Here is a 19450-nt window from a genome sequence, read left to right as displayed (position 1 = left end):
TAGTGCTATTTTATAGGTAATTCTATATGAAATTGGTAGCCAGTGAGCATTTTGAAGCAGCGGTGTAACATGATCAAATTTTTTGGAACCTGTGATTACCTTTATTGCAGTGTTTTGTATGATTTGGAGGCGCCTTATATCCTTAAGATATGCCCCCTTTAACAAGGAATTGCAGTAGTCTAGTTTTGAAATCACTAGAGAATGTATTAAAGTATTGAGTGAAGATGAATCTAGAAGGGGAGCCAATGAACGGATCATTCTTAGTTTATAGAAACAATTTTTCACCAAAGGGATTGGTTAACAAAAATTGTTTGAATGTCAATAAACTTGAACTTGAACTTTTGTGCGTTTGAGGTGAGGCCAAGGCAGGGTTTTTAGAGAGGACACCTCCGAGGTCAGGAAATTTTCTTCCTGCTCCTCAGAGTACAGATTTTCCCACTGCCCACCCACAATTCTAATTCGGAAATGGTATGTTTAATTTGTTTCTGTTGTCGCAGCTTGGGAGTGGGGTGTACCCAAGCAAGGGTGTGTTCAAAGGAGGTTCTTTGAATAGGCCTCAGTTTCTATTCTATTCTTATTTATTTATTTATATTCTGCACTATTCTTGTAATAGATTCTACACAGATAACAATTTAAAAAAAAATGTATCCAACAAATTATTCAACTTACATTCCTTAAAAATAAAAAGCTTTTAACAATTTTCTAAAAATATAAAAAGACAAATTTTTTAAAATTCAGTTGGAAGATCATTCCAAAGCTTTGTTCCTATAAACTGAAAAGATTTGTTCACCAAAGATTTCAAACGATCGTATGAATTTATAGAATAGCCAAGCCACAAAACAAACTAATTTACCCCCTCATTTTATGAAGCCACAGTAGGGTTTTTATCAATGCTCATAAGAATTCTATAATTGTCTGAACTCTTACCACCATGGCTGGTGATAAAAAAAACCCTAATGCGGCTTCATAAAAAGGGGGGTGGGGGGGTTAGTTTTTTGTTTATTCAGCTGTAAAAATATTGGCTGCCCAATTATCCACTAATATAATTACCTTTTGAACAAATTTCAGCACCTCCTCCAAATTATCCAGTGCAGGATTTAAAAATATCATCAGCATAAGATAAAATAAAAATGCCTAAATATGTCAACCATTCACCCAAAGAGCTTATATACATATTAAAAAGCAAAGGTGACACAGGTGACCCTTGTGGAACACCACAATTTGAACTCCAGTACCCTGAATTTGAACTGATTCCCTTAACACAGTACCTTTTTGTCCTTAAAAAACCTGAAAACCAGTTCAACACCTTTCTACCCAATCCAATAGCACTCAATCTACACAGCATAACGTTATGATCTATTGCAGGGCTGCCCAAGTCCAGTCCTCGAGATCTACTGGCAGGCCAGGTTTTCAGGATTTCCACAATGAATTTGCATGAGAGAGATTTGCCTGCACTGCCTTCTTGGTATACAAATCTCTCTCATGCATGCTCATTGTGGATATCCTGAAAACCTGGCCTGCCAGTAGATCTCGAGGACCGGACTTGGGCAGCCCTGATCTATTGAGTCAAACGCTGCAGATATGTCAAACTGAAGAAATGTACATTTTCCAAAACTTAATCTTTTTTATCTCAGAAACTAAAATTAATAAAAGAGTTTCAGCCCTTAGAAGATACAGAATCAACAAACTGTTGATACGCTCCACCCGACAGTGGAAGTTGGGGGCTTTATAGCACATAAATTCAGCCCAGGTCCTGGAACTGTACTTGCTCTTGCAGTTAATACAGTGCATATTACCTGTTTGGTTCACTTTATGGGACTATTTGCTGATATGGCAGTGGTCAGGTTGGTGGTTTGTTCATTTATTAAATCTTTAATTTGCTCAGATGTATTAATTTATGTATCTCACTAATAAACTTGCAGACGACACCAAACTATTTCATGGAGCTCGGACGAAGGAGGAATGCGAAGAATTGCAAAGGGACTTGGACAAACTAGGGGAATGGGCTGAGAGATGGCAGATGAAGTTCAATGTTGAGAAGTGTAAAGTTTTGCATGTGGGAAACAGAAACCCGAGGTACAATTATATGATGGGAGGGATGTTATTGACTGAGAGTACCCAAGAAAGGGACTTGGGGGTAATGGTGGACATGACAATGAAGCCGACGGCACAGTGCGCAGCGGCCGCTAAGAGAGCAAATAGAATGCTAGGTATAATCAAGAAGGGTATTACAACCAGAACGAAAAAAGTTATCCTGCCGCTGTACCGGGCAATGGTGCGTCCGCATCTTGAATACTGCGTCCAGTATTGGTCACCGTACCTTAAGAAGGATATGGCGTTACTCGAGAGTTCAGAGGAGAGCGACACGACTGATTAAGGGGATGGAAAGCCTCTCATACGCCGAGAGATTAGAGAACCTGGGTCTCTTTTCCCTGGAGAAGAAGAGACTTAGAGAGGATATGATAGAGACTTACAAGATCATGAAGGGCATAGAGAGAGTAGAGAGGGACAGATTCTTCAAACTTTCAGAAAATAAAAAAACAAGAAGGCATTTGGAAAAGTTGAAAGGAGACAGATTCGGAACAAATGCTAGGAAGTTCTTCTTTACCCAACGTGTGGTGGACACCTGGAATGCGCTTCCAGAGGACGTTATAGGGCAGAGTACAGTTTTGGGGTTTAAGAAAGGATTGGACAATTTTCTGCTGGAAAAGGGAATAGAAGGGTATAGATAGAGGTTTACTACACAGATCCTGGACCTGTTGGGCCGCCGCGTGAGCGGACTGCTGGGCGCGATGGACCTCAGGTCTGACCCAGTAGAGGCATTGCTTATGTTCTTATATTCTTAATCCATAAGTGCTATCTAAACACCAGTCCCTTACATAAAATATTACTATTGCATGAACCCTTAACAGAGAAGGCAACACTTAGTGGATCTAGCCAACAACCAGCGCTGACTTGCAATACAGACTGAACCGAGTTCTTTGAATTTATGATATGCTCACCTTCCATAATGCATGAAGTGTTTAATGAGATCTTTTTATACTTGGAAAGTGAAAGAAATATAAAGTATTGTCTTTAGGTGTTGTAAAATGCATATCTCATCAGCAGATTCTAGTGATTATAATTGTTTTTGGAGTACATAAAACAAAAATCTTTTCGATCATCTCATTACCCCCTTTTTTTCAGCAAACTTTTGACACGGGTAGGATGTTATTTTAAGAGCCTGCATGTAATTATTTTGCAGTTTTTACTACTTACTTTTTAGATGTCTCTCTCAAAACATCCAAACTCTGACTTAGACGTCCTGTCAAAAATGCCCCTCTGTTACTATAAAAATTTCCATGTACACACCTTCTTCTTCCTCCTCCTCTTCCTCCTCTTCCTCTGTGGTCTCTGCATTCAGCGAACGTGTCTCCACTTGCTTCTGTAAGGCCTGCAGTTTACTTTCATAGTCCTGGGAAGATATAAAGGAGAGTTCTTGGAGAGACAGAAGAAGGAAAATAGATAAAAGTCTCCAGAGAGACAGAAAACAGTAAAGAAAGGACAAAACCACCAAAACAATCACAATGTCAGTTTCATTAACTCCTCCACCTGGTTCATCAAAGGAAAAATTTACTGTTTACAAAATAAAAATTGAACAAAGACTCATCGACTGCAGAGAGCGCTCCAGTGAAATGCCAACATCTTTTGTCTTACCAGGCGGCTTTATGGGGCAAGGATTAGGATCGTTTGATTATTTCCTCCAGTTCTTACTTGGAATTTAGGAGGCATTTAAAAACATACTTATTTGTGAAATATTTGGGTAACTTTCTATTTAATTGTATATCCTATTTTTTGTAAACCGCATAGAACTTTACAGTCCTGCGGTATATAAGCTATGTTATATTATGTTATGCAGAATCAGCATGCATATATTCTGCATGATATGTAGCAATGTGATTGCAACTATAGTAAAAAGTACTGCTGGATGAGGCAATGGGTGTCCCCACCCAAGACCAGGGTCAAAGGATGACATGAACCCTCTTCAGTGCTGGAACTGGAATAGTCAAATCAGCAAACAATGGACAGATGAAAGCAAACTGTAAAGCACACTCTCCGTTTATTTGGGGGGTGGGGGGAGACAATTCATAGCAGAAAAAGATGACGAGGTCTGGAATGAAACCATTTCTAAAACACAAAAATGTTCCTTGCTTTTCTAGTGTAGCAAAAAGATAAACATTTTTTTTTCTGGCAGGAAAACTTTCTTACAGAGATAATAAAACGATGTTTTCTTATCACTACAAGACATTGGCTATCAGAGATAAAGCGATATATCCTATGCAACAAGCCTGTGTTAGAGCTGTGCGCTAAAGCTCAATGCACAATTTCCTAACGTGAGTAGAAAAAGCATAGTTACTTACCTGTAGCAGGTGTTACCTGAGGACAGAAGGCAGATATTCTCACATGTGGGTGGCGTCACCAACGGAGCCCGATATGGTCAGTGCAAAAGAGTATTGTCGCTTTAAAAAAAAGTCTCAAGATTGCCCGTACCACACAAGCATCAGTGCCTGATGTCGGCTCGCGGGACCATCAGCTCAGTAGAAAAGCTAAGAGATCAACTAGGAGAGGTGAGAGGGTTGTGGGAATATCTGCCTGCTGTCCTTGGATAACACCTGCTATAGGTAAGTAGCTAATCTTTATCTAAGGACTAGTAGGCAGCATATTCTCACAAGTGTGACTCCCTAGCTGCCAGGATCATGCCTCTGAGAAGAGGGTTAATGACAACTACCATGAGCCTAGCGAAATCAGTCGTCTAGATCAGTGATTCCCAACCCTGTCCTGGAGGAACACCAGGCCAATCGGGTTTTCAGGCTAGCCCTAATGAATATGCATGAGAGAGATTTGCATATGATGGAAGTGATAGGCATGCAAATTTGCTTCATGCATATTCATTAGGGCTAGCCTGAAAACCCAATTGGCCTGGTGTTCCTCCAGGACAGGGTTGGGAACCACTGGTCTAGATAAGGGAACACATGACAGATGCATGAGCAGAGGATTGCTGCCATTACCACTAAGCATTTCGTGAATACTCTGGTTGCTCATGCCAGTCCAAATGGGAGTACTTTGTACTGGAAGTGACATGTTCCCACTCAAAAGTCAAAATATTTCATGTGGGCTGGGAGGCTTCTTTGAGATCAAGAGAACAGAAAAAAGTCATTCTTCTCTAATAGCAGATACCCACAGAGACCATGGAAAATTTCTCTTTCACCAAGTATTTGTTGAGAGAACAGAGGTCTTTTTCAGTATGAGAAAATATTTGGAATAGAACCCTTGGCCCCTCTACTGCTGGGGAACTCGTTCTATGGCACTGAGCTGCAAGAGGGCCGAGAGCTCCTGGTGAAGGTTTTTCTGATGGGAGCTGAAACTCGACGCCTCAGGCCATGCATCAAAACCCCAGCATTAGAAAACCTGGTGTTAAACTTTAGAATCATGTGTATAATTCTTTGCATCCAGGTTTACTAGCTAATGTCTTCATTAACTCTGGATTTAAATGGGCAATGTGATTCTTGGCACACAGTTTTCTTGGGCACAAAATGCCTTGTTGCTTAGAGCAGTCATAACAGCAGTGAAAACCAGGGCTGTGGAGTTGGAGTCTATAAAAGGTATATCCCGCTCAGGAAAACTTGGAACATCCCTCCCCTTTAGAACCACAGAACTCTGGAACAACCTCTCATCCCCGCTCAGAAATTCTAGCTCCTTCCAATCCTTCCGCAAACACTTGAAAACTTGGCTCTTTTCAAAAATCTAATCCCCTCCCGTTCTCTAGTACCCTGTCCCTCTCTATCTTCTCAGTCCCTCTCCTATATCCCTTCTTTGTAGTTCCTTTCCTCTCAACCTCTGTAAACCGTGCCGAGCTCTGCGCTTGCGGAGATGGTGCGGTATACAAATCTAAGGTTTAGTTTAGTTTAGAAGCAATTCTAAGTGGAGAGAGAGTAAAAATGTACTGCTGCCAACTCCAGATTTAAAAAAAAAACCAATCTATGTTAAATTTATCATTTTATACTTTATATATCTTTGTTCTGAATCTAAAGTTCTGGTAGGGTAAATATAAGATCCAGAACAAAAAATGTAAAGCCTAATATCAGCCAGAGTCGCAGCTGGAGTGGGAGTTGGACAATAGAAAAACAGAGGAGTTGGCATTGAAGGTTTGGTGTACTGCCCTGCATAGAACTCATGCCAGGCCTCCCATACTTTATTACACAGGCCCCTGAAAGGGAGAAAACAAGCCAGAAGTCTGGGTTTCAGGTCCAATCTACAAAAAGACACTTTAATCGTACTGTACCACTAAAGAGGGTTCTGATGGCAGTTGTGGATTATTAACTCACATTTAAATTTCTTATTAAGATCTCAGTTTTCCAGTTCATGCAGAAGATATTTAGAGTGGTTAGAAGATCCAGTTTGTGAGCAATAAACATGTGAAGAAGTGTAAAGCAAATCCCTGGTCAATCAGAGAAACAGAAAGAACATGACAAATATAAGATGGTCCTTTGGCACTCATGGTAATGTTCAGAATTTACCAAGAAAATGTTTTGCAGTTATATTTTGCATAGGCAGCAGTGCTGGATAGACCACCAGGGCTATGACCCAACCAACCTTTTGTCCCAAATACCTTAGGGAGGTCAGAGGTGGAGAGTCTGTTTAGTTTGGCCCCAAACTTTTTGTGCATTTGTGGAAAGATAAAGTACATATGTATACGCAGCTGTGTGTGTGTGTGGGGGAGGGGGGGATAGCACATGTACAATATGTGCATTACTAAAAATGGAATTGCTGCACTGCTCTGACCTGTACTGTAACTGTTCCTTTTTTTTCTCCAAAGAGCAGTGCATGTGCAATGCTGCTGCCTAGGCTGTACTGTGAGAGTTGCCAGGAGCTTGATGGGGAAGTTAGACTTGTGTTGTTGTTTTTTTTAATTGATGTTTTCCTTTTCAGAAACATTTTTCTTACATTTTAAGGAAATCTGCATAAGAAAATGGAAGGTTTGACACAAAGTAAGTTTTTCCTACTACAACAACAGTTTTTCTAATACAATCTGCCTTTCATCCTTACTTATCCCCCAGCAACTTACTACAGAATTGGCAGAGACTGTTCATACATAGGTCTACAACAGTGGTCTCAAACTCACAGCCCGGGGACCACATGCGGCCCACCAGGTACTATTTTGAGGCCCTCAGTATGTTTATCATAATCACAAAAGTAAAATAAAACAGTTTCTTGATCTTTAGCTATAAATTACAATATTATTATTAAGACTTAGGAAAGATTTATAAAGTATAAAGAGTTTTACCTCATGCAAAATTGTCATTTCTTTAATAAGACATTAACTCTTTTTTCTGAGGCCCTCCAAGTACTTACAAATTTACAAATCCAAAATGTGGCCCTGCAAAGGGTTTGAGTTTGAAACCACTGGTGTACATACATTTAGACAAAGGATTTTACTCTTAAGATATTGTAACCAAAGGCAGGCAGTTTTACTATTTCAGTGGGTGTTGTCTCCTTCAGGGTAGTGGCATGGTCTTGATTTCTGTGAAAGGGTTAAGGGTGGAAGCACAAAGAAATTTGCAGCACAATCCAATCTTAAGAGTACATCTAACCTGCCACAGCAGGGCATAAACCCTAGCATTTGCAAAGTGGCACAACTGGGTTGTAATGATCAAGACCTCATATTATAATGGTGGTTTACCTCAAGCTTGGGGGGAAATTTCACTTACAAATGCAGACGTGATATACAATGGCATAGAAAGGGGAGAGGGATGGACCGCTGGCACCTCTCCTCTTCTCCACCCCTTATTTCCCACTCCTCCCTAGCCACGCGTGCCTTCACTTCCTTCCCACCGTACCTCTGCCTCTAGTACTTCACTGCTGTGAGCAACAGCTCCAACCTGCTGCTCAGCCAGCCTCGGTGCTCCCCTCTGATGTTACTTCTGGGTCCCGCGAGCCAATGCCAGTGCGGGCAGCAAGTTGGAGAAGCTGCTCGTGCCAGGAAATCTAAACAGGTCCAATGTCACTTGTGTTTTGCCACACTCGCATCAAGCGCAGCAGATTCGCAGGGCTATTAGACATAATTGGCATATTCTTTTTTTACATCCAGCATTGTGAGATTTGCCTCGGTTTGCATTTACCCGTGGGAGGAATTTGTCAGAAGTGTTATCAAATAATTGGGACCGTGGTCATTTTAAGTGCAATGAGTGTGTTTATTGCAAATATGCTTTGGAGTGTGATCGTGTTATTGTGCCATCTAATGGGAAGGAGTTTTATTTAAGAACTTATACAGATTGCAATACAAATCAAGTGGTGTATGGCATAAGGTACCTTTGTGGGAAGTGGTACATTGGACAGACCAAGCGGAAAATCAAGCTGAGAACAGCTCAGAACTTGAGCAACTTGCAGTTAATTAAGTTAGAAACTTCCCTGGTTGGTCATTAAATTGAAGACGTGCGATTTGTAGTGTAAAATCAGATTAAACTTGTTAGAGGGGGGAATGTCAGAAGCATCATAACATAGGGAACAGCGTTTAATTTACCAGTGGAGAACTATGGAACCTGTAGGACTTAATAAGGAGGTAGAATGGAATATGTTATAATTTGACCTAAGAAGGTCAGGAGGGGGAATCCTTTATAATCAGAATTAAGAATAAATACTTTGCAGGGGTCAGTTATACTGTATATATGGATTCAGTAGTGGGTGTGTTTATCTTCTATTTCACCATTTGGTCCTTTTGAGTAAGAACGGAGGAATAGTGTCCCTGTTGTTGCTGTCATATGATATTTTTGAAGTGCTGTAATAGATATTTTTGAAGTGTTAATAATTTATTAAGAAAAAATGAAGTTTGTGGATCACATGTATAAATCATTATTTATTATATAGATGCAGGAATATGTGAAAACCTGATGTGGTTACAGCTCCTGATGACGCTGGTTTAGTGAACGCAGTTCTGTGTTGGGCTGGCTGATAAAACTGTTAATGTGATCAGCAGTGATATAAAGATACACGATACAATATACTGCTTCATCAGATACAGGAAGTACATCTTTGATATAGAGGACCAGTATGATCTGCGCTAGGGAGACCAAGTTCCTGGATGCTCTGGCGATTGCTTCCTGGAACAACTTGTCAAGGAAAATACAAGAGGAAATGCAATTCTGGACTTAAATCTAAATGGACTGCGAGGACCGGCACAAGGTGTAGAAGTAGAAGGGACGCTGGGAAGCAGCGATCACAATATGATCCGCTTCGACCTGGACGCAGGGGAGAAACATCTGTCCAGAACAACAGCCATGGCGCTGAACTTCCAAAAATGGAATTACAAAGGGATGAGACTCATGGTGGGGAAGAAGATTGAGAAGAGGATAAGCACTGTAAAAACGCTAGAGACTGGTTCCTTTTTAAGGACACAGTCACTGAGGTGCAAAATCTATATATATATACCACGTATCAACAAGGATCCAAGAGGAAAAAGAACAAAGAACTGGCGTGGCTCACTGTACAGGTGAAGGAAGCAAAAGCAACCAGAGACAAGAAAACTTCGGTTAAGGAATGGAAAAGGTCAAAAACAGATGAAAACTGGAATAAGCACAAACATCATCAACGCAGGTGCCATAAAGCGGTAAAAGGGGCCAAAAGAGACTACGAGGAAAAAATAGCCAAGGAGGAGAAAAACTTCAAGCCGTTCTTTCGATATATTAAGGGGAAATGACCCACGAAGGAAGTAATGGGACCGTTGGATGACCATGGAATAAAGGGAGTGCTAAAGGAGGACAAAGAAATTGCAGATAAACTGAACACATTTTTTGCGTCTGTATTTACTGAAGAGGATATACACAGCATACCGGAACCCATCAGGCAATATGCTGGAAACGAAGATGGGAAACCGACAGGGTTGACGGTCAGTCTGGAAGAGGTGTGCAGGCAGATTGATAGGCCTAACAGCGATAAATCCCTGGGACCGGAAGGCATCCATCCAAGGGTCATCAAGGAACTGAAAGGGACTATAGCTAAACTGCTTCAACTAATAACCAATCTGTCGATCAAATCGGGAAAGATTCTGGAAGACTGGAAAGTGGTGAATATTACGCCGATCTTCAAAAAAGGTTCTAGGGGAGATCCGGGAAACTACATACCGGTGAGTCTGACCTCGGTACTGGGAAAGATGGTAGAGGCGCTGATAAAAGGACCACATCATTGATCACCTTGACAGACATGGTTTAATGAGGACCAGCCAGCACGGTTTCAACAAAGGCAGATCTTGCCTGACGAACTTGCTGGACTTCTTTGAGGGAGTAAACAGGCGGATAGACAAGGGCGACCCGGTCGACATTAAGAACATAAGAACATAAGCAGTGCCTCCGCCGGGTCAGACCATAGGTCCATCCTGCCCAGCAGTCCGCTCCCGCGGCGGCCCAAACAGGTCACGACCTGTCCAAATCACCAGAAGGGGCCCCCATGCCACCTTGGTTTCCTATTGAGTCCTATCTTCCCATCAAAGTCCTAGCCCTCCGGTCTTGCACATTCACGACTTGGTCGGGTTTCTATACTTATTTTCTGGTTAGCTTTCTCAGTATCCCACGATCCCTTTATCCCTCAGGAATCCGTCCAGTCTCTGTTTGAATCCCTGTACCGTACTCTGCCCAATCACGTCCTCCGGTAGAGCATTCCAAGTGTCCACGACCCTTTGGGTGAAAAAAAACTTCCTTGCATTCGTTTTGAACCTATCTCCCTTCAGTTTCTCTGAATGCCCCCTCGTACCTGTTGTCCCCTTCAGCCTGAAGAATCTGTCCCTATCCACCCTCTCTATGCCCCTCATGATCTTGAAGGTCTCTATCATATCACCCCTGAGCCTCCTTTTTTCCAGAGAGAAGAGCCCCAGCCTATCCAACCTCTCGGCATATGGGCAGTGTTCCAGCCCTCTTACCAGTTTCGTTGCTCTCCTTTGGACTCTCTCGAGTACCGCCATGTCCCTCTTGAGGTACGGCGACCAATATTGAACGCAATATTCCAGATGCGGACGCACCATCGCTCGATACAATGGCATGATGACTTCCCGCGTCCTGGTTGTTATGCCCCTTTTTATGATGCCCAGCATCCTGTTGGCTTTTTTTGAGGCCGCTGCGCACTGTGCAGATGGCTTCAGTGATGCATCCACCAGCACTCCCAAGTCTCTCTCAAGACTGCTTTCTCCCAACAATGCCCCCCCCAATTTGTAGTTGAACAACGGGTTTTTTTTTCCCTATATGCATGACCTTGCATTTTTCCACGTTAAAGCGCATTTGCCATTTGTTCGCCCAGTCTTCCAGCTTGTCTAGGTCCCTTTGCAGGTCCTCACACTCCTCCCTGGAGCTAACTCTGCCGCACAGTTTGGTATCGTCTGCAAATTTTATAACCTCGCACTTTGCCTCCTTTTCCAGGTCATTGATAAATATGTTGAAGAGTAACGGCCCCAGCACCGATCCCTGCGGCACACCGCTCGTGACTCCCCGCCAGTCAGAATATTGGCCCTTCACTCCGACCCTCTGCAGTCTACCCGACAACCAGTGCTCTATCCATCGGTGCACATCCCCTCCCACCCCGTGGTTCCACAGCTTCCTAAGCAGCCTTTCATGTGGCACCTTGTCGAAAGCCTTTTGAAAATCGAGGTAAATGATGTCGATGGGTTCCCCATTGTCCACCCGACTGCTTATTCCCTCAAAGAAGTACAGAAGGTTCGTTAAGCATGACCTTCCCTTACAGAATCCGTGCTGGCTTGTTCTCAGTAGGCCATTTCTCTCAATGTGCTCGCAAATGCTGTCCTTGATCATAGCTTCCACCATCTTCCCTATAATTGAAGTAAGGCTCACCGGCCTGTAGTTCCCGGGGTCACCCCTCGATCCCTTTTTGAAGATAGGTGTGACATTCGCCAATTTCCAGTCCTCTGGTACCTCTCCAGTTTTCAGGGATAGGTTACAAATATGCTGGATTGTGCCCGCTATTTCTTGTTTTAGCTCCTTCAGAACCCTCGGGTGGATCCCGTCCGGACCCGGTGATTTGCCGCATTTTAACCTGTCTATCTGTTTGAGGACATCCTCCTTACTTACCTCTATGTGCTCTAATTTCTCAGCCTGTTCCCCACTCATGAGCTCCTCTGAGTCCGGTATATTAGATGTGTCTTCTCTCGTGAAAACCGATGAGAAGAACGTGTTCAACCTCTCAGCTACCTCTTTATCCTCCTTAATCACTCCCCTCCTATCCCCATCGTCCAACGGCCCCACCTCCTCTCTCGCTGGTCGTTTCCCCTTTACGTAACTGAAGAATGCCTTGAAGTTTTTCGCCTCCCTGGCCAGCCCCTCTTCGTATTTCCCTTTTGCTTTTCTAACCTCTCGGTGGCATTCTTTTTGGCATTTCCTGTGCGCCTGGTGGTTTTCCTCCGTTGGATCCTTTTTCCATCTCCGGAAGGATACTTTTTTGTCGTTTATTGCCCTCTTTACTTCTGCTGAGATCCAAATCGGGTCCTTTGACCGCTTGCTCTTGCAGCCTTTCCTGAAACTGGGGACGTACTTTTTTTGTGCTTCCTGCAGGGTGTCCCTGAATAGGGTCCAGGCGCTTTCCACAGTCTCCATCCTAAAGATGTTTCTGAGCTTCCTCCCCACCATTTCCCTCATAGCAACATAGTTCCCCTTCTTGAAGTTGAGCGCAGTTGTTGCAGTCCTCCTTACTATGGGTGTCCCCCTTTCTAAGGTGAATCTGATCGCATTGTGGTCACTGTTGCCTAGTGGTCCTCCCACTTCTACCCCTCTTGCAGGCCCTCCTAATCCGTTCAGGATGAGGTCAAGAGTAGCACTCCCCCGCGTCGGTTCCCTGATCAGTTGCTCCATAAAGCAGTCCCTCACAGCTTCTACAAATCCTGTTTCCCTAGTGCAGTTGGAGTGACCCGTACTCCAGTCTATCCCCGGGTAGTTGAAGTCCCCCATCACTGTTACACTTCCAGTCCTGCACTCCTGTCTCAGTTCAGCTTCCAAGTCGTGTCCGACTCCTTCCGGCGCACCAGGTGGGCGATAATACAGCCCCAGTTTTATGTCTGCACCCTTGTTTCCCGGCAATTTGACCCATAGCGATTCCAGCCCTTCTGCCTTTGTTGCCATATCCATCCCGACCGAGTAGATAGAGTCTTTTATATATAGTGCTATGCCTCCCCCCTTCTTGTGGGTCCTGTCTCTCCTGTAGAGCTTGTACCCCGGTAGCGCCACATCCCATTGATTCTGCTCTGTCCACCATGTTTCTGTAATTCCAATTATATCTAGGTCTTCCCCCTTGGCCACGACCTCTAGTTCACCCATCTTGGCCATGAGGCTTCTTGCATTTGCGTATAAGCACCGCAGGTCCCGTTGTTTTTTCTCCACCTCTGCATTCACCTGGGCCGCCTCTCCTGTTCCCTGTACTTCTGCTTTGCCCTCAGCCTTTACCCTCGTAGCTTTCAGCTTCCCCACATTTCCGCCACCCCACTTCCCCGCTTTTCCTCTGGGTTTTCTTGCCCCCTCCTGGGCCCCTGCCTCTGTTCGATCCCCCTCGCCTTCTGTAGCCCCTATGTTACCCTCAGCTTTCGCCCTCGCGCCACCCAGTCCCCCTGTGTCTCCATGCCCTTTAGTCTCTTCCCAGCAAGCTCCCTTTACCTGTTGTTTCCCTCGCTGTCTGATCATAAGATCCACTGGTCTCTCTACTTCCTCCGTGCAGTCAGCCCGTTCAGCATCTGTTCTGGATACTGTTGTCCGAAGCGTCAACATCAGATCAGCTGTCGGCTTTCCCCCTCTCCTCAGTTTAAAGCCCTCTCGATCTCCTTCTTCACATTGGCAGCCAGTAGTCTAGTTCCCTCTGTGCTCAGGTGCAGGCCGTCCCGCCGGTAGAGCTTACTCTTTCCCCAGAAGGACGTCCAGTTCCTCACAAAGTGGAAGCCCTCCTCCTGGCACCATCTCCTCAACCATGCATTCACAGCCTGGATGTCTGCCTGCCTCTTTGCATCTGCTCTCGGTACAGGCAGGATCTCTGAGAACGCTATCCTCCGGGTACTCCGCTTCAGTTTTCGTCCCAGGACTCTGAACTGGTCAGTCAGCGTGGCCATGGTGAAGTTCCTCCGGCTCACATCATTTGTTCCGACGTGGACTATCACCACAGTCTCCTCTGCCTCTGCTCCGTCCAGGATCCTCTCGATCCTATCAGTGACGTCTCGTGTCTTGGCCCCTGGGAGACAAGTCACTAGCCGGTTCTCCCTTCCTCCAGCTACGTGACTATCTACCTCTCTCAAGATCGAGTCTCCCACCACAATAGCAGACTTCCCTTTCCTCAGCAACCTCCTCTGTCTCAGGTCCGTGTCCTCGGTGTAGTGTGGTGTCTCACCCTCGGGGTCTCGGTGAGTCACGGTCTCCTCCTCTTGCGTGGTTCCTCCGCTAGGTCCTTCCTCGGTGTCGCCTTGTGGATCCTGGGTCTCGTCTGCCGACATCCGTCTGTGCAGCTGCTGGTCCTGTCCTCCCGCCTTCCTATAGGCCTCCTCGATGAATCTCTCGAGGTCCCTCACCTGGTCCACAATGAGGCCAGCTCCGTCTGTGTCTTTGGTTGACCAGCTCGTCTCCTCTGTGTCGCGCAGTCCCTCCAGTCCCTCCAGTTCCTGGACCTTGACCCTCAATCTGCCGACCTCCATCCTCAGGCTTTCCAGTTCCTGACACCGACCGCATATGTATGCCCGCCTCCCGGAGGGGAGGTAGTCATACATATGACACTCGACGCAGTAAACTGGGTAGCTCTGCTGGGTTCCTGTAGCCTCCATATCCTTCTCTTTGCTCCTGCGGTCCCTCGGTGGTTGAGAGTGGCTTTCGGCGTGCAGCTAGTTGAAAGAGTAGAGAGAGAGAGAGAAGAGTGAGAAGCTGAAAGGGTAGAGAAGAAGAAAGTGGAGAGAAGAAAAATTTTTTTTTTTTTTTTTTTTTTTAAATTAGGTTAAAGTTAGGTTGCTGCTGGGCTGCCTGGGCTCCTTCTCAAGGCTCCCTCGCAAAGGCGCTCTCGCTAAGGCGAGCGCCTTTGCCGCTCGCCTTCGCCGAGACATTGTATATCTGGATTTTCAGAAGGCGTTCGACAAGGTTCTACATGAACGACTACTTCGGAAAATTGCAAGCCATGGAATTGAGGGTGAAATACTCATGTGGATTAAAAACTGGCTGGAGCATAGGAAACAGAGAGAGGGGGTAAATGGACAATACTCGGACTGGAAGAGTGTCACCAGCAGGGTGCCACAGGGCTCGGTGCTTGGACCCGTGCTCTTCAACATCTTTATAAACAATCTGGACAATGGTACAACGAATGAGGTGAATAAATTTGCGGACGATATGAAGTTATTCAGAGTAGTGAAGATTTTGGTATAATCTGCAAAGAGGCAAATCTTACCCTACAGCCCTTCAGCAATATCATTTATAAAAATGTTAAAAAGATCAGGTCCAACAACACTTGAGGCACAACACTGGTAACATCCCTTTTCTCAGAGTGATCTCCATTGACCACTACCCTCTGTCACCTTCCACTTAACCAGTTCCTGACCCAGCCCGTCACTTTGGGACCCATCCCGAGGGCACTCAGTTTATTTATGACGTCTGTGTGGAACACTATCAAAGGCTTTGCTAAAATCTAAATACACCACATCTAACGCCCTCCTTCTATCCAATTCTCTGGTCATTCAGTCAAAGAAACTGATCAGATTTGTTTAATAAGACTTACCTCTAGTGAATCCATGTTGCCTCTGGACCTGTAATCCACTGGATTCCAGAAACTTTATCATTCTCTGTTTTAAAAGTATTTCTATTAATTTGCTTACCACACAGAAGTCAGACTTACCAGCCTGTAATTCCCTACTTCTTCCTTACTTCCACTTTTGTGGAAAGAGACCACATCCGCCCTTCTCCAGTCCTCCGGTACCACTCCCGACTCTAGAGAAGCATTGAAAAGTCCCGTCAGTGGAGCCACCAGAACTTGCATGTGTGACTGCTAGCTTCTTTAGAAGAGAAAAAGCAGCAGAATTTTTGCTATGAGAGGAATGAGAAATATGTGTACAGAAGAGGCCACATGCAGAGGATCACAAGCAAATCTGGGGCTAGGTGGGAGGATGAAGCAGTAAAGAGTAAAAAACAAAACAAAAAAACCCCAAAAAATCAAAACAAAAAACTCCTTGCATTCTTGCTGCCAGAAAATAGGTCACCGATGGGTCACCCAGAGATGTTTTGTAGGGTGATCACGTGATGCTAAGAGGGAAGACAGGTGGTCAAGGTTTTCACTTATGGGCCACTGTCCCTCAATCCTTGAGATCAAAGTATTTCTTATGGAAACAAATCACACATCTTGAAGGGGAAATAGTTCCATGTCCTGTGGTGACCCACAATTTGCAGCTGTTGTAGTTATGTCTGCAAAAAGTCTACACATCAAAGGACAAGCAAGGCAGGCTGTTCTCAAAACAGCATACATGCAGCATGTTGAGCAGCCTGTGTCTCGGCAATCCCTCATCATGAAAATCACCACCAAGGTGATTACAACAATGGAGAGTGCTCTAGATAAGACTGAGGTCCTTCAGAGTCATTTGGAGATCTATAGCAAACATTCGAGAAAAGCGGAGCCAAGAATGCTTTCTGGGCAGCAGAGGAGACTTTGGAGCAATATGAGGTGCAGGTAAAAGATCTGGACAATTGATTGAGAAGGAGCAACCTCTGATTAATCAGTCTGCTGAGAGAATTGCAAAGTGAGAGTTGTGGGGGTTTATAGAAACCTTGACCCCAGAGAAATGTAGCTTAAAGTTACATTGGGGCCGTTCAGCTGAACACAAGGAGTGGCGGCTCCCTTAGGCCCACACTAGGCGATCCTCAAGCTGCAGAACTATGTTCATAAACAGATCTTGCAAGCCCTGTGAGGCAGGAGGCAGCTAGGGTATGATATCAAAATGATCCTGGTGTTCCAGGAATATTCGATGAAAGTAGCAGCCTTGTGAAAGGAGTTCTCCTTCACATGCACAAAGTTGTTTGCCACCAAGATAGTTTGCACTGGCATGACTGCAAATCACTTCTTTTTCAATGCCCCTGCAGAGGCCAACAACTTTGTCAATACTCTCCCAGGCACTACCAGTGCAAGAAATGTAATTCTACTTTGGATCAGAGGCCCATAGATTGCAACAGAGTTTTAAATGAATAGGGATATGTGGATAGTGAGAAGACATGGTGGAATTTAGCCAAATAATGGAATGCCCCTAAGCGAGCAACTTGAATCTAATCGTGGTAGGGAATTCTGCAGTTGGGCCATCTCTTTGTATAGGATTATAATGTCTATTATAGAGCCTAGAGTGGGACTTTCTTTTGCAATATGGATGGAACTAGGTCTCTACATTGGCCCTAGAGTGCAAGATTGCACTGGTCAGCAAGGTGGCCAGTGTATATGGAGATCTGGAATAAGGCATTCTTATGTTAAGTTCAGCTGGTTAAGCTATAAGGATTGCATGGCTGTGGATGTGAGGGAGCTGCAAATGAGAGTAAAACTGCGGGTTAATTATGGTGGGGGTTACAGTTGGAGTTAAGGGGAGACGGTTGAAAAACCTTTGGGCACAATTAGGCTATTGACAATAGTTCTACATCTTAGGATTCCCTAAATCTGCCTTCAGTGTGTCAGAAAGTCTCTGCAGGAAGGAGAAAGAGAGGATAGCGCTTGGATGTGTGGGAGGAAAAGCAGTCTAGTTTGACTGTCAGAGGCTGTGGTGAGCAGTGTATCTGGGGACTGGATGACAAAGAACATAAGAAGTAGTTAAGTAACCAGAAGTATGATAAGAAGGAAGGTGGGTACCTGGGCATATGGGGCGTGACCATCCTTCATGATAGAATGGGAACAACTTGGGGATACAGTGGGAGGGGGCAGAGATTGGAGGGCAAGGGTTCATAAGGGACAAAGATCAGTTAGGTTTTGGTATAGTGGATGGAGACAAGAAAGGCTGAAGGCTAGAACAGCCTCCTCTTATGGTGGTAACTCACTAAGAAATCATCTGGGGGAATGGTAATGAACTGCCATAAATAACATGGCTAGATGTGTCCCTGGAATACAGAAACCCCTCAATCTCAGTTAAGAAAAAAATCTGCGAGGGAAGCAAGACGGCGGAAGGACTGTTATGCTGAGAGCTTCGTCGCAGAGAGCTCTACCAATATCGTTTCTTCTCTTGTTTTTCTTCAAGAAACTTACCTTCTAGCATGCCGAAGCAGAGGGGCCGAAGCGCAGTTGGAGCCTCACGGCGTTCGGGCCCAGCCGGCTTCGGATCAATGGATGAACTTCTCCGACGAATGCAGGGAATTGCGGGGGCGTCAGCACACCCGCAGGAGACGCACCGTGGCGAGACGGAGGCATTCTCCATTGGTCCAGACACCACCTTGAGCCCCGACGCCAGAGTGCCTCCTCCTCAGACCGCCAGCTCCCCGCGGGTGGAGGAATCATCGGAAGGCGGTGAGGAACTCTCCCCGGAGGTCGTTGGGAGCAAAGAGGGGAGCATGGATGTGGATTCCCTGTTGTTTCAGGGGATTCCAGTGGAAACTGAGGTCTCATCATCCCTGCGGATTGTCCGTGAGCAGAGGAGTCATACCCAGGAGGGTACACTGGTTGGTGAGAGTTTTTCTTTACAAGAACCTTTCTTTATATTAAAGAAGCCCCAAGAGGTAACACTTGATGCAATTTGGGACCTTGTAGCGGATCTATCTAAATCAGTTAAGCCCCAACTGTTGCAGTTGGAGCATAAGATATCTTCCCAAGAAAAGGAAATTAAGAATATCAAAGTTGACTTGCAAGATTTAAAAACTTCAACAATGAATTCTTCCCAGGAAATTAAACTTTCTAAACAAATAATTGAAACACTGGTGAAAGATAATATTAATTTAAGGAGAAAATTGGAGTCTCTAGAAAACTTTTCTCGCAATAATAATCTTAGATTAATTAACTTTCCTAGGGTTGCGGAGGTAACCCCCTAGAGACATGTTAAAACGTTACCTAAAGGAAGTTCTGGAAATTACCGAGGAATTAATACCGCCATTCACTCACGTGTACTATCTACCTATTAAAAGGGAAGAAAAATTAATGGAAGAAGCTCAACAGTCGCTTAATATTTCCAAGGTTTTGGAACTTTCAGACCGCAACACTTTTGCTTACAGTTGCCTTATCACCTGATAAAAATTGGCTATTGAAACTTTTCTTCAAAAATAAACAGAAAGCTTTTCTTGGGTATAAGATACAAATGTTTCCAGATCTGTCACGAGATACACAGAAACGTCGACGTGAATTTCTGTTGTTAAAGCCAGGAGTTATCGCTCTTGGGGCAACCTTTTTTCTTCGTCACCCATGTAAATGTGTGATAATCTATCAAATGCAAAAATATGTATTCTTTGATCCT

The 19450-nt window shown here is 44.5% G+C and overlaps 1 protein-coding gene across 10 annotated transcripts in view; it reads right to left on the bottom strand.

Annotated features, from left to right (window-relative positions):
• The window catches only part of KIF1B (kinesin family member 1B), a 195786-nt gene that overhangs the window by 61847 nt on the left and 114489 nt on the right, over window positions 1–19450 (bottom strand). For all 10 annotated transcript variants that reach the window (XM_033922756.1, XM_033922757.1, XM_033922759.1 and 7 more), the window contains one exon: window positions 3352–3454. In XM_033922756.1, coding sequence (XP_033778647.1) covers window positions 3352–3454 — 103 coding nt within the window. The remainder of the gene's footprint in view (window positions 1–3351; window positions 3455–19450) is intronic.

This window comes from Geotrypetes seraphini, chromosome 15 (genome assembly GCF_902459505.1).
Source record: "Geotrypetes seraphini chromosome 15, aGeoSer1.1, whole genome shotgun sequence".
NCBI classification, from domain to species: Eukaryota; Metazoa; Chordata; class Amphibia; order Gymnophiona; family Dermophiidae; genus Geotrypetes; species Geotrypetes seraphini.
Note: the sequence above shows the minus strand (reverse complement) of the source record. Positions and strands in the feature narration are given on the sequence as shown.